General features: G+C 35.9%; 4 protein-coding genes across 9 annotated transcripts; 3 read left to right on the forward strand and 1 right to left on the reverse strand.

Annotated features, from left to right (window-relative positions):
* Positions 1–4,260: 4,260 nt before the first annotated feature.
* On the reverse strand, positions 4,261–5,457 carry LOC114823184 (putative RING-H2 finger protein ATL69). The gene has a single exon (XM_029098595.2). It carries the CDS (start codon positions 5,222–5,224, stop codon positions 4,700–4,702), a length of 525 nt encoding a protein of 174 aa, XP_028954428.1. The 5' UTR covers positions 5,225–5,457; the 3' UTR covers positions 4,261–4,699.
* Positions 5,458–6,415: 958 nt separating this feature from the next.
* LOC114823183 (probable choline kinase 2) lies at positions 6,416–12,127 on the forward strand. Of its 6 annotated transcripts, none has more exons than XR_003771295.2 (10): positions 6,416–6,707; positions 7,529–7,893; positions 8,399–8,520; positions 8,664–8,859; positions 9,470–9,587; positions 9,683–9,730; positions 9,839–9,939; positions 10,273–10,396; positions 11,459–11,542; positions 11,682–12,127. XR_003771295.2 is itself a non-coding variant. In XM_070817848.1 (9 exons), the coding sequence occupies exons 2-9, from the start codon at positions 7,543–7,545 to the stop codon at positions 11,745–11,747; spliced, it is 1,089 nt and encodes a 362-aa protein (XP_070673949.1). In that variant the 5' UTR covers positions 6,416–6,707; positions 7,529–7,542; the 3' UTR covers positions 11,748–12,127. The 6 variants fall into 6 exon arrangements, 2 of the variants coding, with proteins under 2 accessions (XP_070673949.1, XP_028954427.1); XR_003771294.2 differs by having other exon boundaries at positions 11,719–12,127; XR_003771296.2 differs by having other exon boundaries at positions 6,442–6,707; positions 7,475–7,893; positions 11,719–12,127.
* Positions 12,128–14,159: 2,032 nt separating this feature from the next.
* LOC114823185 (protein MAINTENANCE OF PSII UNDER HIGH LIGHT 1-like) lies at positions 14,160–17,214 on the forward strand. Its single transcript, XM_029098596.2, has 3 exons — positions 14,160–14,504; positions 15,546–15,680; positions 16,636–17,214. Exons 1-3 carry the CDS (start codon positions 14,325–14,327, stop codon positions 16,978–16,980), a joined length of 660 nt encoding a protein of 219 aa, XP_028954429.1. The 5' UTR covers positions 14,160–14,324; the 3' UTR covers positions 16,981–17,214.
* Positions 17,215–18,063: 849 nt separating this feature from the next.
* On the forward strand, positions 18,064–26,095 carry LOC103407413 (uncharacterized). The gene is made up of 12 exons (XM_008346343.4): positions 18,064–18,255; positions 19,177–19,278; positions 19,393–19,536; positions 20,328–21,224; positions 21,470–21,557; positions 21,678–21,751; positions 22,782–23,889; positions 23,986–24,269; positions 24,379–24,485; positions 24,819–24,963; positions 25,394–25,546; positions 25,653–26,095. The coding sequence occupies exons 1-12, from the start codon at positions 18,205–18,207 to the stop codon at positions 25,782–25,784; spliced, it is 3,285 nt and encodes a 1,094-aa protein (XP_008344565.2). The 5' UTR covers positions 18,064–18,204; the 3' UTR covers positions 25,785–26,095.
* The last annotated feature ends 1,887 nt before the right edge of the window (positions 26,096–27,982 follow it).

Below are 27,982 nucleotides of genomic sequence, written 5' to 3' on the forward strand. Positions count from 1 at the left end.
TATTTAACAGCGTTTTGGGACTCATTTGTGCATACGATTTTTCTCGTCGATTAACCTTTGAATTTTCGTGGGCCTTTTTAATGTTTCTGCCAATTGAAAAGCATGCACTAAGTTTATTTTTTTTAGGACTGACCAGTTTCTTTACATTGCATACGCATGTCTACTAATCCTACAATCATGCTAGGAAGTTAATTACTCCCTGGATACTCTCAAGGTTTGAATCTATGTATTATTTCTTCTTTGGTTATCCAACGTATATTATCGTCATTTGCTTTGGTCTTCGCCTTAATTTTCTTGTATTAAGTTTAACAGTACTGATGGTTTGTCTCAAAAAAATTATGGTCAAGCTACTTGCGAGGGAGTTTTTCAAAATTGGCACGTACAAAGTCAAACGTGTATGTATATGAGTGTTTTTTATATAACGACATATTTACACTAAAAGATACGAGATAAATTAGTTTCGAACTCGTCATTCTCGAGAATTGAACCTAAGATCACTCACTTACAAAATAAAAAAAAATATCACTAAGCCGTAACAATAACTGATGATACATATATGGGTATTAAATTGTTTGGTTGTTAAATTTAGCTTCATGAATTATAGAAACACAAAGAAAACTGAAGCTTAAACATCATTGAGTACTGATTAAAAAAAAAAAAAACTGCATTGACTAAAAAATCATGTCTCCAATTCATGAAATGTCTATTTAACACAATGGATATTTATTCGTACAATTATTATACAAGAATAGCTAGGATATCAGAAGACATTTGACTACAGAACCCATCGAGCCTACTTGTAACTTCACTTTTTGTGGAGACCCAAATTTTCTGAATCCAGCCAAGGCAACCACTATCCAACTTTCCAATATTTTAACTGCTAGGAAGGTCATCGGAATTTGAGGAGAAGTTGAGAAGATGACTAACATATCTATGTGTCTTAATCAACTCTCAAAACCATAGCTTTTCTGGAGTATATAATTGAATATATATATATATATATATATATATATATATATATATATATATATATATATATATATATATATATAGTGACGGTAGACCACGAAAAAGAACCCACCAAAACGGAGGCATGTTGCAAATGCTGACAAAATATACGAGTAAGGTTAGGAATATTAATTTTTAAAACCAAATTACAAACTAAATGAGATGTCATCAACAAGAAATAAGCACGTTAATCGACACTTAACTAATAATCTAATTATTTACAACCACATCATTTAATTTATAAATTTGATTTAAAAATTTTGTTCTACCTAGCATTACTAAAAAAATACATAAGAAAATGAAATCATTGCAAATATGGTTGTTTGGTGCCTCGCCTCCAAATATGGTTGTTGTGTTGGCTGACTTTATATCTTACCTCACTTACTTTTCTTTTCAAGTGATACTAGAGACTATCCAGTTGAAGTTTATTTTGTAAACCATATGATGTAATTGTTGATAGTTAAATTTTGTTTTTGAATCATTAAATAAAAAATTCGATTATCAACCGTCATATCATGTTGTCTACATACATAATCTAAAGACATGATCTCCCTGACATTTTCCCTTTTTATTTTCATTTCTCTTAGAATCAATAATTAACAAACTTAAAATCTTAGTTGTCATCCAAAAACCATTTTATTTTCATTTTTCAAGTTCTTTCGTTTGATAACTATTTTCAGTTTTCATCTAAAATACAAAAACAACTTTATTGAAATTTCAGTTAATAATCAAACAAGTTTTCAATTAAAAATAATAATAAGTAAAAATCAAAAATTTGAAAATAAAATGGTTTCCCATAACCTGTTAAAATAGAGTATGAAAATGTTTTATGACGAAAAGGGTTTGTTATTTGTTATAGACAAAAGGATAGTGCTCCAAGTTAATATATGCGTGATATTATCTTAATCTAAAACTATTAAAAAGAAAATTGCGAGTTTGAGCACTAATCATTGCAAATTTCCATGCATCTGTTATGTGGCTTCCTGCCTCCATACAAAGAAAAAACTCACGCTTTTATAGTTGTGAGGTAGTGGTGGGCCTTAAATTAGGAGTGATGGGATATGCGGTCATTTTAATATCTGGGTCCGCACAGATAAGTAATCCGAATACCCAATTTCATAATTATTTCAAGGGATGTGATATTTACACACCATTTTTTAATTCTTTCATACTTTTTTAGTTTTCGGCTGTCGGATCGGACGAATTGAAGAAGATCAACGGACAGAAATTAACAAATGGTGTATGAGAAGTAAAAAGAAATGTGTGGATAGTACACCCTTTATTTCAATAAGAGAACCTCTCCAGCTAATAAGAGATTGCCAACTCCAGAAGAGATCCAAGCAAACAAAGAACGATAACAATGACATGAGTTTCACATTGATTGGGGACAACAATGGGGGACTCCCCTGTAGAAAAGGAAGCTCCAATTTTTCACACTCAAGAGATCCTTGTCTCAACATTTCATAGTCGTGTTGATATTGTCTTGACTTGACCACCTGTATTGTCTAATAAGTGTTAGATTTTATCTCAAAAGATCTCAGTGTAATTAGGAGTGCAACCCCTAATGTGAGATCGCATTCTTCAACATCTTGATCTCTTAATCCCTATTTAAATCCACTAGTAGCGATTATATTTAAACCAACATTGTATTATTTAAATACATTATCTAAACCTAAATGAGAACTGCTCTAACACAATATCTGGCATTAACAGTCTCAGAGCTGTTATTTCCAGGCTAGTCAGTGCTTTGTCAAATGTTCGTTGGGCTAGCTAGTGCCTTCTTACTCAACCTTTTGTTGCGCCTTTTGCTGCATTTGTCTGTATGTATACTTGGACTGGTCTTTTCTAGAGCCTTTTATAGCTTCTTTATTTGTTTGTAGTAAATTTTCCAAAGAAAAGGAAAGACGACGATGAAAAAAAGGCAAACATGAAAAAGTGAAGTTTCTAAAAAGAATTAGTTTACTACAAACAAAAAATCCTTATATAATATTTCGTTCTTTGTGCGTTCATTCCATTGGCCAAAACAAAGTGAAAGATGTTTTCTTGTCAACAAATTCAAAATTATATTCTTAATCATATTTATCGAGAAACGAATATGGTGGCTGACAATGACAGATCGACATAAGGACCAAAATGGTCCTGGGATCATCCGAAGGCTGGAAAACATATATGTGAAGGTCCAGGGACTCTTCAAATCAACAACACTGGATAGAGTTCGACAGCTTGCATATCAACAACACACGATAGAGTTCGATTCTCATATGCTCTCGATAACACTAAGCAAATTGCTTTGGCATATGGTCAATATATTTTGATATGTACGCAACATGACTCAGCTGACAACAAGTCCACTAAGTGATCAATGAATTGCCCCAGTTAACAAACTGATTTTTTTTTTTGCACACTTCGTGCGTTGTTTTTGTGTAAAAAAACTTGAATTTCTAACATTGTGACCCCTAAGGTTTTGAATCCAAGATCAACCTTTGGCAGCAGATGATTTGCTTCTTTAGTTCATAATCACGATCATACATCTTGTTTACTAATTTTTCAATCTTGCTTTAGGATAAGTTTGATTTGTATGATTTAGAATCCGTCGAAGCCATTCTTTGTGATGTTATTTCAGTTTTCTAAATATTCCTAAACAATACAATGTGAAAAACTGTTGTGCTCAAATGTTCAATGGAATTGGACCCATTATGGACTTTAGTGTTCAAAGCTCAGGAATTCATAAATTTAGAACACACAAATTAAATATGACGGTTCTCATTAACTCATTCCGCTAGCCCACCTCACACAAACCAACGACTCCTATTTCTTTTCCACACAATTGTGTAGCTCAAATTTATGGATCCCTAAGCTCCAGATACTAAGGTCCAAAATGGATCTAATTCCATGTTCAGTGATCCCATCATTTGATTCATTTCTAATGCTCTTTACTAAAAGGAATGGGAATCAACAGAGTACCACGAACGTACAATTAAATATTTTTAACCAACAATACTATAAATCCTCTCTGCGCATGGTAGAAGTGACAAATCAACTCATTAAGTTGTTAATGGGTACTCGTTAAGACTCGTTTAATTTGATATTATCATAAATATAGTGGTGAGATTGGTAGTGATAATAATGGTGTAATGTGAAATCAAACTAAATAGACCTTAATGGTACCTATTAACAATCTAATGAGTTCATTTGACACCCATAACATTCAGCGTCAATGTATACAACCGCGGGCAGAGCAGACCAACCGCCTAACAAAAGTATATCAAGTAGATAAATAAAGAGAGTAGTTGACATCAAACAAAAAATTTAGGTAAGTAATTCAAGCGCAATCTACGGCAATCCAACAACTTTGTATTCAATGTGAACAAATCAAAGTCGTCTAACCTCCAACATGAACGTAAATGCAAATCAAGATGGACCAACTAATACTATATACTACCCATGTGTTCCTTCCATCGAGGACGAAAGATTGTCACTTGTGAAAATCTCCAACTTAAAAAGCAAATAAAAATTCGTGTAGCAACTTCTTTTAGACCAATCTACTCTTAAGAACAAGAACAGGATAAGATTTGAATCCGGATCACACGGTGATTTGAAGATGAATACCCTAACCCGCCATTGAAAGTAAATTAGAAAAAAAACCCTGGATTTTAATCAAGAAAGAAGTTGAAAATAATCAGAATCAGAATCACCTGGCATTGAAGGCCAGTGGCACCAAATCGGACAGAGGGCTTGGACCGGCGGACGGAGCCGGAGAATTTCTACAAACCGGACACGTGGCGCTCATGCGAAGCCACTCATCGACGCATTCTGCATGGAAACAATGGTGGCAGTCCGGAATGCACCGTACTTGATCCTTGGGCTTGTACTCGGACAAGCAAATGGAGCACACGGTGTCGTTGCGCTGAGGGATCCGCCGGCTTTCGCCGAGTACCAACTTTGGGTACGAGTCAATGGTGGGATCGTCGAGGCCCATGAGGACCACCACAGGCTCCGTTGAGTTGCTTATGGTGGAGAAGCGGCGGTTGCGGTCTTCGTAGTAGTTAGAAGGGGCATCGCCTGTGTGACCTCTGCCGGTTGAGCCTTTAACTTTAACGCAGGCGTAAGAAGCGAGCATGATGGCGGAGATGAGGACGAGGATGCTGACGGCAATGGCTATGCCGTAGCCGACGCCGACACCAGGGGCTGATGCAGGTGGCTCCGCCGCGAACATGAGAGAGAGATGTATAATTATGTAAAAGTGTATGAAAGGTGAGATTTGAAGAGGGCAGGGAGGAAGGAGGGTTTATTGGTGTGTGTTGAGTTTTAGGTAGAGACAGTGGTGTCTGAAAGCCCGCCGGGCTCCGCGGGAAAGGATTAAATTGATTCCAACTTTCTGGTTGGTGTATTAATTGGGATTTATAGTGTCACCGAACTTTGGTTTTTAGAGTGGAAAGTGCAGTCACATGCCACTAGCCTTGAAGTGCTCTGGGTTTTATTAAGAGTTTATGTTATCCCACATCTAAAAAGTACAAAGCATACGGAGTCAAATTTGATTTGATGGTGGAATTTGCTGTAATGTTTATAAATATTACAATTACTATTTCACGTCAAATTTATTTATGTGAATATATGTATTTATATTATGATTAATCTCAGTTTATTACTTTAAAATTTTTGGTTTTCAACATTTCATACATCGAGTTTATTTTGTCTCAATTTGTTATCTAAAGTTATAATTTTGAAACACTTTCATACATTCGTTAAGTTTTCCGTCAAAATCTTCGTGAACTGACGACATGGCGTTCACATGGACTATGACTGGGCACCACGTATCAATATGGGGTTCACGTGGATATTAAAAAGTTAAAAAATTGAAATTTAGGGGTATATCTCATACCTTGAAGTTTCTTGATTTTCAACATTTCATACATCAAGTTTTTTTCATCTCACTTTGGTACCTAAAGTGATAATTATTAGACAGTTTCATACATCTGTCAAGTTTTCTGTTAAAATATCACTTAACCTGTGACGTGGCAATCTAGGGCCCACGTGGATATTAAAAATTTTGAAAATGTTTAAATAGGTCATGAGGTTTCAATTTGCTCATGTTACCCCTAATGTTTTAAAATGATATTAATTTACATTTTTTGTCTAATGAATTATTTGAATCTTTATTAAATTGATAACATGATGAGTATAAAATCCGTAACTAAATTTACATATAAGCCACATTTGCATTACAGAGCCTAAAAAACTCATTAATTTAAGGAATAATTAGATGTTGAAACATTCAAAACTTTTAAAACATTACAGAGCAATATGAAAAAACAAAACCTCATGGCCCAATTTAAAAATCACCTGAAGGTAGTTAGCCCACACATTTGTTAGACGGGTTTGTCTCCCGGGTGCCGAAGTTGATAACACGCATTTGGGCAGTTCGTCACTCACAAGTAAAAGGTAACAATCATTTCTTTCCTCACAGCCGAAATCCAACGGCCCAAATTCCTCTGCCAACCCGCTCAAATCCCAAAATATTACCAACAAAACCACCACCGTCCCCTCCCGCTTCCGTTCCACCGCCCTTCCCTTCCTCCCCGAAATCGCACGACCTCGAGGTATTTCTGCTTTCTTATAGCCCACCTTCCGTGCCCTCTTCTCGTGCGGTCCTCTTCCTCAGCTTCCTTCCGGTCCGGCGGTTCGGTTCTTCTTTCCAGGTATTGTTATTGTTCTAATAGTACCCAATAATTTGCATGCAACATCAAAGAGGAAATCTTTTTATTTTATTTAATTTCAATTTGGTTCTTGAGAATCCGGGTGTTGTGTTGGTAACGGAGAATTGGTGGGAAAGGGACTGGATTGCTGAGAAATGAATGAGAAAGTTGCATCTTGCATGCTGCATGTGAATTTGGGATTATTTTCTGTTTGTTTTGTTGAAGGGAATGAAATTTTCCCCTTTTCATTAATCTGCAAGTTTCAGAATTGTGGGCATTATTGCATGTTATAGGTTGTTATTGCCTAAGATGGAATATAATGTGGTAATTCATTGGTTCCTTGCTTCTTGGGCAGCTTCCATTCGTTTTTTTTTTTTTTTTTTTTTTGTAATGTGTTATGGAATTGAATGAATTGTCCGCAGTCGGAGAGTGATGGACACAAATTTTAGTGTAATTTGATGCCAAAAATGATTTTATACACATGTTTAGACTGCAATGGCGTGCTAATTATGCCTGATTTTCCAATACGCAGATGTTTAGTTGCTGCGGTTTTTGACTTCAAGATAGTTTAGTCATATTGGTTTTTTTTTTTTCCTTTCGGAATTTTGTGATCATTAGCATTCTTACAGCTATTATTTTGTATCTGGTTAAATTTGTTGGCTTTAGGTCATGTTAGACGGTTAAGAATACATGTTTTTTTAGGGAGTCTGTCAAACAATCGTATTACATTCTTTGCTTATTTTTCTTGGATCCAACATTTCCACACCAAGATATTAGGTTGCTTGGGTAACATTCATCGACATCGTCGTGGTGTGGATGTGCAGCATAATCATTTATCATGGGCACCATGGAAAATGTCAACAACAGAGAAGATCGTATTCCAGCAGAAGCTAGGGAGATTCTACAATCAATGGCTTCCCAGTGGGAAGATGTGGTAGATTCAAAGGCACTGCAGGTGATCCCTCTCAAGGGTGCAATGACTAATGAGGTTTTCCAAATAAAGTGGCCATCAAGGACAGGGGAACTGTCACATAAAGTTCTGGTTAGGATTTATGGTGAGGGTGTCGAGGTGTTCTTTGACAGGGATAATGAGATCCGGACATTTGAACACATGTCAAAGAATGGTCAGGGACCTCGTCTGCTTGGGCGTTTTCCAAATGGCCGAATTGAAGAGTTCATCCATGCACGGGTACTTTCATGTTTATTTATCTTGCTGTCGTTCTCTATCAATCTCATAATTTGCACTTAAACTAATAATAAAAAATGTTGTTTTCTATGGATCGTTACTGATGAATTTCTTAAGAACACACAATATTCTTTCACCATTTCTACTTGGGTTTAGGAGTATATTGTATGCACCATGTTCTTTTTTTCTATCAATTCTCAGTATACTTCTAGTGCTTAAGATTGCCATGCTAAATTGTCATGTCGTAGTGTTTTATGACTAACCTCCCTAGCTCAAGATCAACTTTTGTAACTAATAATAGTTTTTTCAGGAATTGATTAATTTGGGTTTTACAATTCCTTCTATTGGTGGTTATGCATGAGAAAGATAAAAAACATCTATTTTTAATTTCTTGGGTTACATGGATAAATTGCATAAGAAGTGAATTAAAGAGTTATGTAGCTCAAACTATGGAAGAACATTTTTTGTTCGTTTCCTGATTTTACCACTTTCACTTGTACATTTTCAGACACTCTCAGCATGTGATCTACGTGATCCGGATATATCTGCTCTTATAGCTTCTAAATTGAAGGAGTTCCACGAACTTGATATGCCTGGTCCAAAGGTTGTCACCCTCTGGGATAGATTGCGGTACGTTACTTCGTTTCTGCTCTATTATTCTCTGAAAATTTGAGATAATGCTATGTGTCTAAATCAAATGAGCTTAATTTGTCGCATAAATTACTGGTCCTACTGTTATTATAGCTTCACTCACTTCTTTGTAAATGCCCCAGAAATTGGCTCAGTACGGCCAAGAGATTGTCTACACCAGAAGAAGCTAACTCCTTTCAGTTAGATTCCATTGAAAAGGAAATCCCGTTACTGGAGAAAGAGCTCTCAGGGCCTCATCAACGCATTGGTTTTTGCCACAATGATTTACAGTATGGTAATATAATGCTTGAGGAAGAGAGTAAATCGATAACCGTAATCGTAAGTTTCTCATTCTGCTTTTAATTTCAATTTTTTTTTCTCACCTGAATTTTGGCAGCAAAATCTTATTTTTCATTTGATCATTAAATTTCGATTTAAGCAAGTAGTTAAGACGTTTCATTTACATGCAACAATAGAATACCTAGTTATCTGTACTATGCTTAGATGATTTCCTAATTTTAGTATGGGAGATGTCATTACTAGAAGGGATACCAAGTATTTCAAATAGTTCATGTCTGTGAAATTCACAATATAATCCAACTTGTGAACAATACCAGAAAAAAAGATTAGCACTGAGATCATCATTAATCATCTGGACATAATATTTCAGTTTCTATATGTATGTATATAGGTTTAAAGTTTAAGCGTCATCGCATATGATGTTTCGATGGAAGGATTCATTTACTGAGGAAGTATGGATTTGACTGTACTTCTAGAAGAAAGTTCTATAATTTTCTTCTTATTTTTTCATTTCTTGGGAAGCAAATTGAGCACCATGTTTGTTGGCATATATGGAATTTCCAAGTATGTCATCTACAATGTGCAATAGGGCATGAACAACAGTGATAAAATTCTTTGGTTCTGATATTATATTTACCTTTCATGCCAGGACTATGAATATGCAAGTTATAATGCTGTAGCATTTGACATAGCAAATCATTTCTGTGAGATGGCAGCTGACTATCACACTGATACACCTCATATTTTGGACTACAGCAAATATCCTGGTTTGTCATCTGTTGTTGTGGCACATGTTTTTATATCTATCTTGTTTTATTTCCTTCTGTTTCCATGCTATAACTTGACCTGCCACTCACAACAGGTTCAGAGGAGCGTCAGCGGTTTGTTTGTTTGTATCTGAGTTTTTCTGGTAATATTTATTATTTTCTTGATTATGCTGTAATCTCTCTCTCTCTCTCTCTCTCAAGAAATTGGAAGATTTATTTTATTTTTTCTGAATTGTGGGATTTGTATGCAGGCAATCAACCTACTGAGAGCGAAGTGGAGCAGCTGGTTCAAGATGTTGAGAACTATACCCTTGCAAGCCATCTCTTTTGGGGCTTATGGGGAATAATTTCGGTACTTGTCGTTTCAACATAGTCTTTGTGGCTAGAACCTTATTATCATAGAAACCTATTGCCACTTTGACTAGGCACTTGCACTCTTGTGGCTTCCATAATGAGTGTTAACGCCTTAGGTTTTTTATATGATAGTTTATCCTATAAGCTAACCTGTTGATGACAGGATGTCTTTCTGATTTTTAATTGTGATCAAGGATTTACCTGCCTCCTACTTGATATACATAATGCGTAGAAATACTTTCGTGTGGCTATATTTAAGTTGGCAGGAAATAGTAATCGTGCATTCATTTGTTTCTTGGAGGAAATATTAATTATGCATTCATTTTTTCAGGAACATGTGAATGAAATTGACTTTGACTACATGGAATACGCAAGGCAGAGGTTTCACCAGTACTGGATAAGCAGGCCTAAGCTGTTGGGTTCTGTTGGATCTCCTCCAAATCTTGTAACTGATGGTAACTATATTGATTAGTTCTTCTGTGTGTTCAACTCACCCTTCTATAGACCTTTGATTGTACTATATTGCAGGCTAGAAAATGTATTTTGTTATCTGATAATGACTTTATAGGAGAGACCCCCAAGTTGTTTTCTGTATTTACTTCTGTCTCCTTGGATGCATCATCTTTTGATTGATCCTGTACTGTTTTAAGGATGTGATGAGCAGTCAGTGATGTATATTTTTCAATGGATATTTTGTGCCATGACTTTCTCAGTTGTTGATTCATCTAAAGGTGGCCTAAACCTGATATTGTGATCTTCAAAGCTCAGTTAGGTGGGAGTAGTTCAAGGTACCTTAGGTTGAGTTTGGTTGGATGAACATAAATGACTTAACGCGGTTGAAATTTAACGAGTGAAATTGTTTTGCAAGTCCTAGTAGGCTAGTACTGAAGTCGTGACCACTAATCAGGTTCATTTTCCCAAAGCTATAAGACATAACTTGTAAAAGTTCTAATTTTCTATTTATCCCAAGCTAAATCATAGCTTTAGCTCTTGATTGTGAAAGGGTTTCCATAACTACATCATAATAATGCCTTCTTCTGTGTATTGTTAAAGATGACTATTGAACATGTAGATAGTGGAGCACTCTCTCTGAGTGGTAAATGTGGTAATGGGGCTGTAAGTTATGGAGACTAGGCACCTGAAAACATTAGGCTATGGTTGAAAACTCAGTTTGATTGATTGGTAACTGCAACAAAGGATATCCACAAAATTTTGGGTAAACGTCAAAGTTTATATTTCTTTTTAGGGCTCTGTTGATGAATGCAGAGTGCATATTTTGGTGTGGGAATCCAATGGGCGTTTTCTTCAGTTTCCTTGCCCGTCCTTTTAGGAAGCTCTCTAGCTTTTTGATTTCTCTGCTGCAATTTCATTGCTGTATTTCTTGCTTCTCCATCCCGTGCTTTAGTAAATGCATCATCTCCATGTCATGAAGTTGCACCATACATATCTTTAATACTTTGTATTTGAGAATTTTCCCACATTATGCAATGCTTATGTACAAAAAATAAATGTTTCAGTTAAATATGGTATGCATCGAGCTGATGTTTAACAGCACATGTGAGGCTGTGGAGACGCTCTTCTTCTTTGCATCTTTTGTTCTGGTAAGTGTGACTATGGTTCTGGGTTGATGGTAAGTTATAAAAGGGACGTATTTCTATTCGCTTGTAACCTTATCGTGTATGCTTTTTTAACATGTTTAATCTCCCCTGTGGTTTTCTTTTTCTCTTGTACGTTCTTCAGGCTTCTCTTTTATGTCAAAGTGAGTTTTGGTTTGCAGGCAAACAAAAGGGTACCGAAAAACATTAGCTAAGTGGCCAAGTATGTTGAAGAAGCTTCAGAAATATTTCAGCTTCACAAAGACGAAAACTCAGGTTTTGACAATTCGCGAGTGGATTGCATAATGGGATGAAGTGGTGTACCATGTAACATAAGACTGGTGTAGCGAGTGCAGGAAGTGGGATTTGAGGTTGTAAACGATCGATCATGTCTTCGTCTGATCGATCTTTCATAACGTCCTCTCTTATATTGGCATTCGCCGCGTGATTGCAATTTCTGGAGCCTCTGCAGTTGGAGTGGCCCTTTGGTAACAAGCGGGTAAAGGTTTAATGTTGTCGAGAGTGCTGTTTTCTTTGATGGATGATGTACTGTTGGTTTATGTTATATAGCATTCGACGATACTTTTTCTATTTGTCTGCCTTGTCCCTTTTTTTGGATAAAATTTTCTCTGATTTCTTGGGTAACAAAACAAATCAAATTTTCTCAAAACTCAGTAATTTAGGGACTTGGTTACAGTACATGCATTTACGTACATTCACCGTATCACGGTCAGATACGTAAAAAAAGGTCGTACCCAGTGCACAAGGTTCCCGCTTTACGTAGGGTTTGGGAGAGGTGAATGTCGGCTAGCCTTATCCCCATTTTACGGTCAGATACGTAACAAAAAAAAATATAAAATATCATATTCGATTCCTATTCGGAAGTAGCCTTGTCCTCCTCCTGCAGAGCTTCCTTTATGAATTTCGAACCTCAATGAATCCATCCCTGTTGATTCTTTGCATATGGTTTCCCCAAGCGTTCTTCGATGCCACTCTTCAGATCGTAACGGCCAGAAATATTGACACCGTACGAATGTCGCAGTACATTGAAGCATGCGGCAGTACCACATTGCCTCCTTTACTTTCGTTCGCGAGCCTGACATCTCCGCCGTTCTCGTCGTCGTGCCGGTCGGTCTCCATCGACCCATGACACATTCCTAACTCCATAAAGTATGGGTTGGGTTAGAGATCTCTGCTTGCCATAATATAATCATCTACAGAACAAAAGTCAAATGATGACGACTCCAAACCCAAAACTTCGTTGTTGGTGCAGCCGTTTTAATCTTATCGAAATATAATGATCTTAGATTTTTATTTTTCAGTAACTCTTTTTTTTTTTTTTTTTTTTAAAGAATTCAAAACACACATATTTAGTCTTATCAAAATATAATGGCCTCAAAATTTACTTTTTTCAGTTGGTCGTTTTTTTTTAAACTCAAAATTCACAGATTCAGTCTTATCGAAACATAATTGTCTACCCTCTTTTGACATCTTTTGTTGATCCAATATATATCTTTGTGGCAAAACTCGTTAAATTACATTTTTTCATCCCAAGAAAGAATTCATCCCAACGTTCCTATATAACTCAATAAGGTGAAAGCTTAGATCATCTCCAAACCTGGGCTAAAAGCCAAATTACCCCCCAAATTACCCCCCCCCCAACACTCTCCAACCCATGTTAAAATTTTAGGCTAAATGCCAAATGTTATTTCTGGGCTAAATACCCCCCCCAGCTTTCCCCCGGGCTAAATGCCAAATGTTTATCGGAATTTAAATTTTTTTAGATTAAAATGTTCATAAAATTAATTTACAATAATCTACATATTTATTATTTTTTTAAAATTGATTTAAGAAAAAAATTAGCCTAAGTTCATTCTTTAATAATTACAGGCTAAAATTTTAGGGCAAAATGGTTGGAGCAGAAAATATGTTTCTGGGCTAAAAGCCAAATTTTCCGGGCTAAAAAATTTAGTTTTTAGCCCAAGGATTGGAGATGATCTTAGGGGGGAACATTCAAGAGGGTGCAACGGTGATTTCATAAGTTTTCCTTATGGAAAATACATATTGGACCAATGAAATATGCCAAAAGACAAGAGTTTATTATGTTTTGATATATTATATTTTGTGCGTTTTGAGTTCATGAGGCAAAATTAATAATTGAAAGATTAAAACGAAGGCTATTGAATTATGGTTGTGCATTTTGAGTTGGTCTTAAGCTATGTGAGCTCTTTGTTGGTATAGTGTGAATTACAATCGTTGGGGTTTTATACAAATTAGGAAAACATAAAATTGTTATTGCAAGATAGAATAAACTGCAAATACTTCATTTCAAATCACAAAAAGATATATAAATTCAAATACAGTAACAAATGTGACGAACAATCAAATTTTTTTAACATGACCATAGATTAAAATTAAAATCTTAAATTGATTACATATTCTCAATAATTATCCTAGTTTTGTCATTTCCAGGTTAAATTTTGAAATGTATGATTTTAAGATCCGCCGAGAATCTTCGTTTCACTGTTTGTAATTTGTTTCAGTTTATTTTTAAGAAAAAAAAGGAAAAAGTTAAAAAAAATAAAAATAAAAATCATTTAGATGACGTAGCCATCTTAGTATCCACCAAACCTCCAACACAAGGCAAAGGACACCAATCCGCAAGTGGGAAAAATATCATCCTTCCCTCTCCTCCTCCTCTGCATCACTTTTGTCTCTCCTCTCCACAATAAAACTCCCCAACAAAATTTACTTTGCATTTGAGTGTCTGAGTGTTATTCTGCAAAGAATGGCAGCCGCAGCACAAGCTCTGATTGCAGCAGCAAACACATTCACGTGCACATTTCCTACACAACAAAGGAGCTTCTTCTTCTCCAGAAAACTTCATAAAGCTAATCATCTCACTGTAGTTAGAGCTTCCACTGAAGATGCTGACTGTAATGTGGAAGAATGTGCTCCCGACAAGGAGGTAACCCTCTCTCTCTCTCTCTCTCTCTCTCTCTCTCTCTCTCATATATGTATATATACATATGTATGCATATAAACTCTACCTAGGTGTTTGGTGTAAGATTGTTAATTGATTAATTAAGGCAAGCAAAAGTTTTGAATTTAACCCATCAATGTTGGAGCTTTTTGCGTGATGGGTTGGTAATCTCAGATTACTGGATTGGATTCTACAGTAAACAGAGACCCTAATTTAGGATTAAGTTTAACCATATGTAATTGGTCATTTTCCCGATTAATTTTTCACTTCCAGTTATGTTTGCTGTAGTAATTGGGGAGAGTTGTTACTCCCTAGGACGCTAATTCAGGATTTCAATCACATTGCAAACCAATATGTTTGATTCCTGAAAGACAAATAAATGAAGATTTTTGCGTGGTGTTTGTGTTTGTGTTTGTTTTGTGGACTTATCTACCGCGCATCCTCATGGCATTTAGGCAGTTTGAAGAGTGACTTCCCGAAGGGAAGAGGCAACTCGACTACTCTTGGTCTTTGATGGACTCTGGAATTTGATATAGTTTTTCGTTGTTTTCGTAGCATAATTGGAACTTTAATAGCAAGTTATTCCTTAAAAGTCCTGTTATGATTCACCTCACCCATGCCTTGAAGCTGTTGGTATACTATCCAAGTCTCCCTTTGCACCGATAATTGCAATGGAAAGAAGTTAGTTTGTAAATCTCTGCGACCAGCGGTAGCCCATAGGCATCTGTGGATGAGAAAAGATTTCCAACCATCAGTTAAGAAATCAAAACATATTGGAGTGAAACTCTCAAACCACAAATGTTGAACTATTCTTTGGGTCCTAGTGTTCCAAGCTGTGGTGCCCACATCCTTCTTCCTCACACGAGTCTTTCTTTCTCATGGAAAACAAATCTGACCAGGAACGAAAACTGACAATTAAAGAGCGGGGGATTTCTAGGGTCAATGACATGTTTATTGGCATTCTACTTGACAGAAAAAGGATAATTGAACAAATATATTTTGATATTTTTCTTGTGGTGTGAATAGGTTGGAAAAGTGAGCGTGGAATGGTTGGCTGGTGAGAAGACAAAAATTTCTGGGACATTTCCACCCCGCAATCGGGGTTGGACTGGATACGTTGAGAAGGACACTGCTGGACAGACAAACATATATTCTGTGGAGGTTAGTAGATATTGAATTTTTACACTGTGCTAGACTTCTGCATTCCTGCCTCTTTTTACCTTTCTCTTTTTTGTTGTTTTTCTTTGAGAAATCGGTGTTTTATTTCTTATTTGAAATTTTGAAGCCAAAAAAACATTGAATGTACCGGACAGAATGATTATAACTGATCATTACGAAAAAAAAAACCTCTAAAAAGTTATTCAGAGCTTGGTTGAGCGATGATACATTAGATCAAAAAACAAGGATGACCTGAGAAAAGTAATGCCAACAGAAAATGGAAAATCACAGTTGACATCTTCTTCACAAGACCAAATTTTCAGTTCATATGACCAAACTTTTTGGGTTTTGTATATTGGAAAATTTTGAAAGTAAACTTGTAGTTCTTCCTGATGCCGAGCATCATGTACTATCCTAATCGAGTATTTCTATAGAATTGCAGAATTAGAGAGCTGTAGTAGAGATAGTAGTAAACATCATTCTGTTTGTCATATTCTTGTACTAGTAAATAAGTCTTGCCTCCTGACAAGACGTGTAGTGAATTACCATGAGATTCAGCGATACTTAAAACTGATGGATCATTAGCTTAATCGAGTATTTTAGTTGGAATGGAAGAAATTGAAAGTTGCTGTTGAGAAAATGGTGAACGTCATTCTCTTTCTCGTATTTTTTTAACTAGTAAATAAGTCTTGCCTCAGGAAGTGGAGAGTATAGTTTACTTTAAGCTGAAAACGTTGATCATAACTCTTGTAACGCACACGCTTCAGAGGGGTATAGAAAGTTCATTAACCACACCCTCAAAAGAGATGTTTGAAACCTACTAATGTATATTGTGGCTATCAGTTCGTAGGGTTTGGTGGTTCTGTTTCTTTTCCTCTCTTATTTGCTCAACACTCGAGTATATCATATATGTCACGTTACAGTGCGCCAACTTTCTTAGCTTGTCTACATTTTCCAGCCTGCAGTTTACGTAGCAGAAAGCGTGATAAGCTCAGGAACTGCAGGGTCTTCTGCCGATGGAGCTGAGAACACAGCAGCAATCGCAGCTGGGATTGCCCTCATTGCTGTTGCTGCAGCTTCATCAATACTCCTCCAAGTAGGTAAGAACTCACCTCCGGTGGTGCAGAAGGTAGATTACTCTGGGCCATCACTTAGTTACTACATCAACAAGTTCAAACCAGAGACAATCGAAGCCTTGGCGCCAAGTGTGGTTGAATCTTCCCAGCCTGAACCCTCCCAGATTCAGGTTGAGTCAGAGATTCAGCCGGAGCCTTCTGCGAGCGAAGTCAGCAATATCTCTTAGGCAATGAAGCCGCGTAATTTTCTGATATGTAAAATTTACTAAAAGCTTTTCTTCTTTCTCATCACCAGTTTATCTGAGTAATTATTAGGATGTATGTTGTGATACATCTTTGAACAGCAGAATGTAAATCAAAGTACACGAGTTGTGGAGAATGTCATTTTGGAAGAATATGGGCTGTGAGAAATGACAGATTTTGTAAGTGCTTTTAAAATAGTTAAAAGCGTTTTCAAGTAACTCAAAGCACTTCTAATGCCAACATTTGCCATGAAAAGTTAAAAATGCTTGTGGAACATAGAAAGCTTTATAGAAGCACATGCTTCCTCATGAAGCAATTCAAGCGCTTCTTAAGAAGCATTTAAAATCGCAACATGCTTCTAAAAGAAAGTGTTTAGAGTAAAAGTGCTTATGAACAAACGTGCTATATAGAGAAGTGTTTCCAAGATTTAACCAAAAAATAAAAAATAAATTGAGAAGTATTTCCAAGCATGTGTTAAAAACACTGGTTGGAGGCATGTATGATCTATTGTGCTGCTTAGCCTTTCAATAATGACAAATGTTATGTCTAGACAAAAATATTAATTTCAATCACTAAAATGAAAAAATGGTTGAGTTGAAATAAAATTACTAAAATTTTTACAGTTGTTGGGGAGTGTAGAATGTGGGAAGAGATCATCTCCGGATCTCTCCCACCAAAGCCACCAAGTCCACTCATTCGGGCATTTAAAATTTGATTCAACGGTTAAATTATTATAAGTTTTTAATGGGTTCCTTGTTTATAACTGTTGGATCAAATTTTAAAGGCTTGGATGAGTGGACTTGGTGGCTTTGGTGAGAGAGATATGGAGAGGATCTCTTCCCGTAGAATGTTACAAAGTTTATAATTATTTAATTTTTATAATTATAGCAAGTGGTGAATTGTCCTGATAATTAAAGTCTTAATTTTGAACTTAATGCGTCACAAACTCAATTTCTCACACCTCATAATATAAAATAGTATAAAACATCGTTTGTTAACAAAAATATAAAAAGAAAATTCCGTAATTACTTGAAGTTAAGACACTTAAGAGTTAAACTCCCTAAAATTACCCTTTGGAAAAATATACTCCAAAACCCGCCAAATTAGAGTCCTCTTGGCGCCAAGGATTCCTTCTCGTTATAAGGGGACGTACCCGGGGTAGCGGCGCGCGTAAACACAAGGCGGCGGCAGGGGCGGAGCAGCTAATTATGTCTCATTCTGTCGACACGTTAGGGTTTCGTTCTCCACAGTTCTCCGAGGTGCGTCTTTCTACCTTTCCTCCTCATTTACCACTCTGCTAAGACTGGATTTTACCATTTGTTTGGCTGCCGATAAATTGGAGCAAAATAATGAACTAGTTTATTTTACTCTTATTATTTTCGAAAAGGTAGAGAGGAGTGGTGAAATTTTGACGTCGATTAGTTGATTTAGGGTAGTTTAAGTGGACCAATTAGGCATTTCGGATGCTAATTCGTAGAAAATTGACGCTTTATAATTTGGTTCATTTGTTTTCCTTGGGTTTTCTGGTAGTAAAATGAATTGGGTAAAGTTTGAATTTTGAATGTAGAACGAGTAACACAAGTGTTTCGCTTAAATTATATCAAGTTTGTTTGGAAACAATCAGAACACAAATTGTGGTTTAGTTTTTATAATTATATATGTTAAATGAGATCAATTTTTCCTATTTAGTTTTATTGATGTGCTGATTTTTACGAAGTGAATGTGAAAGCGTATTTTTTTCGTATGTTGTTCGAGATGCCATGAGAGGGGATTTTGTTCTTAAAGCTTTGGTTTTGTTATGTAAATGGAGCTGTTAGTAGAAGGTATACCACAACTGAAGGCTTACGGAGAGTCGTTTGATAGTCTGAGACATTTTGATTGGAAGCAAGTCCATGGCACTAAGATTTTCCCTTGCTTTTATCTTCTTCCTTGTTTTTTTCATATTAATTTTTAATTTTTAAAGTTAAAAAATGAGTAAACTAAATTTTACTAAGGAAGCATGGGAAAGTTAAAGGGAACTTTTGAGAACGGGGTGTAATGAAAAAAGAGAGGCAATAGAAGCATCAAATTTGGAGATAGATAAGAGTTATTGCGTTTAATGATAACATTGATGAGTTATATACACTACCGAGATTACTTATGTTAATCAATGATGATGTCCAATTTTCTCCTAATTACAGGATTTAGCTTGGCTTCCTGGTTGGCTTCAGCAGCACCAGAAAGAACAATTGGATGAATGCACCAACGAACTTAAGGGTACCAACTTAGAGCTAGCGTCCAAGGTTGGAACTAGACCCATCCCAACCATATTCTAACATTTACTGCTTGTTCTAAAGCCGAGAGGCGTGGATTGGTTAAACTCTTTTCTCATGTGTCTTCTTTATTGCACTAAATAGGATTTGAGAAATTTTCAAGGAAACACTAGTGAAGGAAAAGATGCTAATACATTTTCACGCGAGGAAGTTGGGTACAAAAGCTGTCATTTATTCTTATCTGGGGAAGACAATTCTGCAGTTAGTTTTGCTTCATCTCCTGGAAATGTAAGCTCTTAAGGATGACTTGATTTTACTTTTGCTTTTCTTATGTTGTTAACCATGTCCTATCAATTCACAAATCGGTCCACTTTTCTTTTTTAGAAGTTAGTGTTAAATTTGTGATATATTGACATAACAGCATGTTTTGAAACCATGTTCTGGAAAATGTAAATCTTTGTACATATTAGCTGAGAGATGTACCTGAGCTATTAGAGGAATCTTAGAATCAAACAAATTGTCTCTCAAACAGGAGATGGATTCTGGATTCTGTTTTCAATTAAATTAGCTTTCAGTACTTTCGTCAAATATTGAAGCTTTTATCTTGTATAATCAAAGAATATTTTAGAGGTAAGAAGCTAGAGATGAGAAATTTGATCGTTCATGAAAAATGCTGCATAATGTCAATGGTTACTTATACCACGTGATGAAACACACTGCGGCTAGGGTTAAGATTTTCCCTTCTTCAATGCATTTTCGCTTCATTTTAAGTACATACCGATAAAAAACAGAGGGAAGGGTAACATAGTATAGAAAAACAAGAGCTATTTTATTTGACTACAATCTTCTATTCTCTAATCAATGTGAAAACTATGATTCAAGTACAAAGAATGGCCTGTATACACGATCTAAAATAAGATCTTACATTGAAAACGAAACAATAAAAGTTAAAGGATAGTAAAATAACATAGAAAGTAAACAACATGCAGATTATTAGTTCTGTGCCTATGCCTAAACTGGGTACGTAGGCCTCCACCTTTACCAATAATACACTAATGTACATCTGTTTTATTGTATAGGTACTTCATTTCCATCTTCATCTTTCATCAAATGGATATTCACAATGTAGCCCACTTCAACCTTTGGATGCTTCTCAAAATCATATTGAATCCAATACAGTTCTGTCCGTGCAACTAAATAACACCTCAGTGGGTTCTGAATTGAAGAGCCACTCCAAAATTGGCCTAAATGTTGGTGAGATAAATTCTTTACCTCCAAAGTCCATTGAAAAACCCAGGGAGGATACTGTTCCACCCTGTCCCTCCAATAACAAGAAATCAGCAAGTCATTCTGGTGAAAAGCTTGATACCAGGTACCTGAAAGCAGCTGACATCTCTGATGCAGTTGAACTCTCCATTGCAGCATCTGAAGCATTGGTTATAAATGAAATAATGGGGAGTGGGTTGCCTTCGGACGTATTGCCAACAGCAGTGGTACTGGAAGCAGCCCTTCAAGTAAAGAAAGCAAGATTGGAGTGGCTAGATGATTCCTTAGATGGCCCAGCCGAGGAAACTGAAAATTGTGATTCTCTCTCAGATTTGGATGATTTCACCATGGCCGATGTATATAAAGATGTAGGGCTGTCTCAGAGCATACCTTCTGATGAGTGTGCATGTGATTCAGCTATTTCTCAAGTGAAAGAGACCCCTCTCTCTGGAATTCTGTATGAGTGTGTAAATCTATCTGATTCTTCAGAGCTCAGGGCTCAATGTGTCAAGTTTGATGATATCCCTATGCAAAAAGAACTAGGACAGAATTTGGTTATGGATCTCAAATCAAGAGAGAACTTCCATCCAGAATCCGTCAACTATGAGAGGGAACAGTTTCATGATAAGCTTGTTCTGGGTTCAAATATCAGTGTGGCCAGATATGATCCTTCAGCTCTTAAAAATTCAGATGGTTTTGTCATGAAGCAGGTAAAATCATATTCACCTTCTCTGATCTCCCATTCTCCTCTTATCTAATATATAAAACTGATATTATATATATATATATATATATATATGTTATAGAAAAAAACTAAAAAAATCTTTTTTATTGCAATTAGTTTAGACTGTCATTTCTCGTGCACTTAATATGGAAAAGATTAGCTACAGCCTGCATGCTGGACTTTTTATCTCATTCCAATTGGGTTAACTAATTCAGTAAGTTTAGCTTCCAGACAGTTGGCTCTATGGTGGATGTAGCATCATTTCAGCATCAAAACAATGTAAACTTCCGCCCACAAGCTTGGGATTCAGGGAACTCTAGTGAGAAACGTTTCCTTTTCCATGCACCTCCTTTTTCCCTACTCTTGATTAGGCATATGTGTGTATTCTTTATTTCTTGCTATTTATTTATCTTCTTATTAAGCTTTCTATGTCCTGTAGAGGGAGAAGATACAGTAAGTTACTTAGCTTCGAACAGATTCAGGAGCCGGTGGTTAGGGGGTTGGACAGGCCAGGTGTGTGCTTTACTTTTTTATTTGTCCCAATTCAGTTTCAATCTTATGCATCTACACTTACCCAAATATTAAGTTAATTCTATATGTATTATTCTAGACCTAGATGAGTGCTTAGTAACTTATGCTGTAACCCGTTAGATACTGGCAAAATTCTAGAATACCTTAAAGATTTTTATTCTTATATCACTGCTTTTAATATTTCCCCTTTGTTTTGTCTCAGACAGCTTAATCACATACAGACTAGAAATCCAACCATATTTGCTAAGATCACTTTTACATTTTACAATGTTAAAACGTGGTTTATTTAATTTCATTCTTTAAATGCATCTAAGTTTTGAGGCCCGTGCTGTTGGTAAGTTTTGGTCTACCACTTACATTTATTCATATAATTCAATGGCTTCTTAAGATACCAATATCATCAAGCTTATTTCTATTTTGCTACTATCTCTTCACATTTCCTGTATTTTTTCCATTTTTTTTTTTTTTGTAGCAAACGATAGATTTTGTTCGATTAGATGTTAGATTAGTCACTGACGGGGTTCGAACCCACGCCGTCATACAGGGCTCAATACTTTTCCACCACTGTGGCAAAGGGTCACTTTCCATTTCCTGTACTTTCTGAATGTTCCATATACTTTCCCTCTCAACTCCACAGAATACTCTTTAGCAGTTGGAACTATTATAGTTTTGAAGCTTTACGTGACCACTTTTTCTTCTTTTACATGTCAAGATTCCTTTCCTGTTTTAAGCATATCTACTGTATGCATTATACCATCCTGCCTGACAGTAATATGCAAGATTAAACATACCACTGTTAAATTAAAACCTCCTGTAAGCAGTTATTCAGGTTGCAGATTTACTATTTTGGATTTTGGTGTTATTGGCTTTAGTGAGGTTCATGTTATGTCATTCATACTTACTATTTAATGCAACATTTATACGATCATTAGCATCATTGTTATTGTAGTTTCTTCTCTTGTTTTTGATAATATTTTTGTTTTTTGTTCCTTTTCAAATATACATTTGGCAGGATGCATCTGCTACTCCAGAGTTGAAACAGAATACTAAAAGTGTGATGAAGTGTTTTGCTGGTGAGACGAGTTTTTTCTCAGAATCGGCAGATATTGCTCCAGACGTAAACTCTTTTGTGCAAGTGCATGACACCAAGTTTTATAGAACATCACAGTCAAGCATAGCCTTTTCTGGTTTACATGACGAAGATAACAATGGGATAATGCTCTCTCAAGATGTGGTGACATCTTCTAGCCTATCTCCAGTAGATCCTCTTTGTTCTGTTGTCCCGTGCAGTATTTCTTCAGAAAATGCTAGTCTTACATTAGCTCACAATCAGAAGGATAAGGAAAATCATAATGAAGAATGCTTTAGACCCACACTGGAACTTGCGGTGGAGAATTCACACACATCTTCAAATCCAATTATTAAATTTCCCCATGAGGACGGGCCATCTATGCCCATAATTAATGGTGAGCGTTCTCCAGTCACAGTTCGTAGGCAGATGATTTCACTCAGGACATATAGTACGCTTCTCCCAAACCTTGTTTCCATTTTTGATGGGGGAAGCTTTTATCGTGATCAGTCATTTGAACTAGAACTCGATCAGAGGCTGAATCCCTTGAATAAGGATGTCCCCTGCAATAGATCTTCTGATAAAAGGAGTTATAATGAGTCGCTTCCTTCCAATACTGTATCCTCATATTCTGCTGGAAGAGACGATGAGGGAAACAGTGAAACTACCTTAGATGCGAATCCTGTTGGAACACTGAAAAATCAGAAGAGAAGTTATCATGAGACTGAAGGAAATGGGAATGAGCTACCTATTCAAGCATTGAAAAAGAGGAGGCAGCCTCTTATTTTTAATCATAGGTCACGTTTCCGTATCCAGGCTTCTAAACCTTTAATGAACAATTCCACTGTGGAGAAACATCTCAAACTTGATTTGTTGCCGGAAAATGTTGTTAAGCTTCAACAAAACGAGGAACTCCAAACTATACAATCTGAATGCAAGAACTTCCTTGACAGAGATGTGTTAGTGAAAAAGAGAGTTCATTTCTGTGAAGCAGATATTGCAGTTCAGCTGAACAAGAACCTCCAAAAGCTAGATTCTTCAACCAAATATTGTAAGCCATGCCTATTGATTCTCTAAAATTTGGTCCAAATTGATGAACTCTACAAATCGTTCTAATTTATTATGTTGCTAAACTTTAAATGTATAGGCTCAAATGCTAGAGTAAGTAAAAGATGGAAACATCCCAAGTTTCGAAGTCATGAGAGAAGTAGCTGTACAAATTGTCACCTTAAGTCTGGGAAGAGATTACTGTTTCATGGTATAGACTTCCTGCTTACAGGATTTTCTAGTCAGAAGGAAAAGGACATTGAACGAGAAATATGGAAACATGGTGGCATTGTTCTTTCTGATATTCCTTCTCCAAATTTAAGGGCAAAAAGAAGCGTACGATCCAATGGCTACCATCTTCCCGTTATTCTATGTATGAAAAAGGTTGTTTTTTCTTACTTTATTTCTTATGACTGAAGTTCAAACTTGGTTATCATGTATTCGAAAATGGCCCTATTTCTACTCTTAACATGTTATTCTTTATTCATTGCAGCTACAGACCACCAAGTTTTTGTATGGTTGTGCAGTGAACTCCTTAATATTAAAAGTTGATTGGCTTACTAATTCAATTTCGGCAGGCTGTATTTTACCACCTGAGAAGTAAGTGGTGCATTTTTCTTGGAGTTTTACCATCTGTTTTAGTCGTGGGGATTGGTTACAGTTTAGATTCTTAGAGTATTGGCGAAAGGAGCGTCTGCTTTGTGTTTCACAGCTCTGGTTGGAACATGTGACACAGGACAATGCAACACTAGGAGCCTTGTTCTTTTGTGATATAGTAAATAGATTTCCTAGGCTCCTTTTTCCAGATCTATTTGCTTTGATCCTGGGGCTTTAACTTTTTGTGGTCATGTTAATTGGTTATTGTAGGCATTTATTGTACCGTAAGTTTTTATACTTCGATGTTTCATGATTCTAAATCAATATCATTATTAGATACATGATACTACCGAATCGAGCTGATGCAGAGCATATCATTATCGGGGAGCCATTTCACAACTGCGAATATGTTTTTGAAAAAGTAGGAATCATGCTTCACGGAAAGCACAGTTTCTACAGCAAATTGGCAAAAATAATTAAGGTAGGGGTCATTAATGTTGTTATAACCTTAATCTGTCACCGAAATTCAAACAGTACATAGTTCATCTTGGTTAGTTTAGTTTCATTTCTAAGTTCTCCCTCTCACTAGTTGCCATCTCCTCCTACCCCATGTAATGTTGTCGAGTTAATGTAGAATGAAGGTGTATCTCCTGCTGTCAAAGTTGTGATATTGGTACTCTCGGCAGGAACTAAATTCATTGTCATAAATTTTGGTCATGGCATGCATCTTACTCTGCGGTCTTACTAAATGTTTAATTTCTATGAGTCAGTAAGTGATGCAGAACGGAGAAAATTGTAATCTTCCAATTCATTTGGATCATCTAGTGGGATCATATGTGTTTCCAGCTTTCCAATGAAGATACATTTCGCTGTAGTCTGATTCGTTCTGATAATATTTCTGGGTTGTGCAGCACGGAGGCGGGAAGGTCTTTAAAACCCTCCAGTGGTTAGTCCACAGTTTGGACAAAGAGAAAGTTACTTTGGGAGCCATTGTTGCGGAGGATGAAAGTAGGACATCACGTCACTTGAGGCAGTGCGCGTCCGAGCAGAGGATAGCAGTGATGGTAAGTAATTATTAATTGCTTTTACAAGTACATTGTCTCACATGCTATTTTCCTATAAAATTGAGCTTCCACCTTTTTTCTGAATTGAGTTGGTCACCTGTGGCAGCCAGCTAGCTGGATCATAAAAAGCTTGTATTTAGGTAAGCTGCTTCCGTCTCCAGATAATGGCCATCCCGCTTTACCAACAATTAAGATCTCAGAGATCCCAGTTTCCGCAAAAGTGAGTGAAGATGTATAAAGTTACCAGTTTCTGCAACAGCATTGGTCGTAGATGTATGTATTTGTAATTTTGTAGGATACACATATGGCGATTCCTAAGCTTGCGACCGCACATATGTAAGTTTGGCGACCGTAGGCAGTAGATGTGTCCATGTATTTGTAATTTATCAGTTGTTCAAAATGCCTACCTTAAGCACCTAGTTTACGATTTAGAGGTGCTTAGTTAAATTTTGTATTGAATAATTTGTAGCAGAAAACACAAGAACCGGCCAGCATTCTTCGCATGTGGTTCACCAAATTCGGCTTACTTATTTATGAGCCACAACAAAAGTTGCATGTCTCAGTTTCAAATAACTATATATATTATTGATTGTTTACAATTAGCTAGGTATAAATTCAAGGATGGTGCTATTCCGCACGTTCCTTCTATTTTTCACAGACTTCTTTCAATTTCTGATCATTGGATCGAATGGATCAAAGAAAATTAAAATACAAAAATAAACGAGTGTGTATGTAAAAAATGGGTCTCACAAAAACATGTCAAAAGTTGTGTAGAAAAGTGATGTTCCGAATCCGTGTTATATATATTTGTTGTAATATTATTTCCATGTGGATGTCCGTATTCTCCTCTCAATCACTCTCTAATTTCTCTAGTCTCTCTCTTGTGTCTTACCCATAAACTTTATTTTTAATACGTTATCAACACGTCCTCGTACAATTTGAGATTTTTTTTGTTTGTACCAACTTTCATTATCAATGGATTGCTGTCACAGCTATCAAATTGGTACATACCATTCATAGCTTGTCTGCCTTCTGTACAAAGAATTTGTGGTCCATATCACGGGAGTCTTAGACATTCGAGATGCTTATATAATCCATATACTTCTTATTGTTAATAATAATTATATATTTATGATTCGTCTCATAGATTAATGTTTTTTCGTCCTTTGTGGGTGCATATGCCTACGATCATGTATCACAGATCTGCCTTGAGTGCAGATTTATTAGGGAAGGAAAAGTTTATGCTCTTCGTTGATGTGCGAGACAATTGAAATACAAAAATAGAGGAAGATACATTGACGGAGATAAATTTTACACGAATAAGAAGCTTTTGAAAACTAAGTATACTTTTATTTATAATCGGTAACGATATGTTCCCATATTTTAGAAACGTCCTATCATAATATTATTATCAATATAATCAAATAGATTTTTCATTCTATACAATCAAGTTATCATTTAAATATTAACCTCCATTCATTTTTCAATGTATACAACAAGTGATCATTCAACATTGATTTCTCATATGATGTGGATTATTCACAATATTGATCGCTAAAAAAACTCTCTCTATTTTAGAAAGGTTGCACTTTTATTTTGTTTTAATTAAAAAATATATTAATAAATGGTCTTTCTATTTTGTTTGCCTTAGCTATTAGAGGGATCGTATAAAAATTCGAAGGGGAGATATTTGAAGTTGTTGGAGTCATTCTTTGCATGTGGTTCACCAAATTCGGCTTAGTTTATGAGCCACAACAAAAGTTGCATGTTTCAGTTTAAAATAACTATGTATTATTGATTGTATACAATTAGCTAGGTATAAATTCAAGGATGGTGCTATTCTACACACTTTTTTTTACCTTTCATATAGACTCCTTTAATTGTCTGTCGGTGGATTAAATAAATTGAAGAAGATTAAAAGAACAAAAATTAATAAGTGGTGTGTGGATAGCATCATCCTAAATTCTTTCTCATCATCAAGGGTGTATATATACACACACATACATATAATGGATTAGTTTGATTACCCATTTAAGTTATTGATGTAAACAAGAATACTTGAGCTTCTCTTTCAAGTTATCCTTATCCTTATCCTTATAAATGAAGGAAATTACACTTTGATTTCTCCTCCCAATCACTCTCAAATTTCTAGTCTCTCTCTTGTTGAGTTGTCTCTTACTTTTATAATTTTTTTTCTAACACACTCTTATACAATTCGAGTTTTTTTATTTGTACCAACTTTCATTATCTACCGATTGCTACCACAGCTATCAAATTGGTACATACCATTCATGGCTTTTGTCTGTCTTGCTGTGCGAAGAATTTGTGGTTCATATCAAGGGAGTTTTACATATTAGATGCTTATATAACATATACATCCACATACTTCTTATTGTTAATAGTTTTTATATTTATATGATTCGTCTCATGGATTAA

Source organism: Malus domestica, chromosome 02, assembly GCF_042453785.1.
Source record: "Malus domestica chromosome 02, GDT2T_hap1".
Lineage (NCBI taxonomy): Eukaryota > Viridiplantae > Streptophyta > Magnoliopsida > Rosales > Rosaceae > Malus > Malus domestica.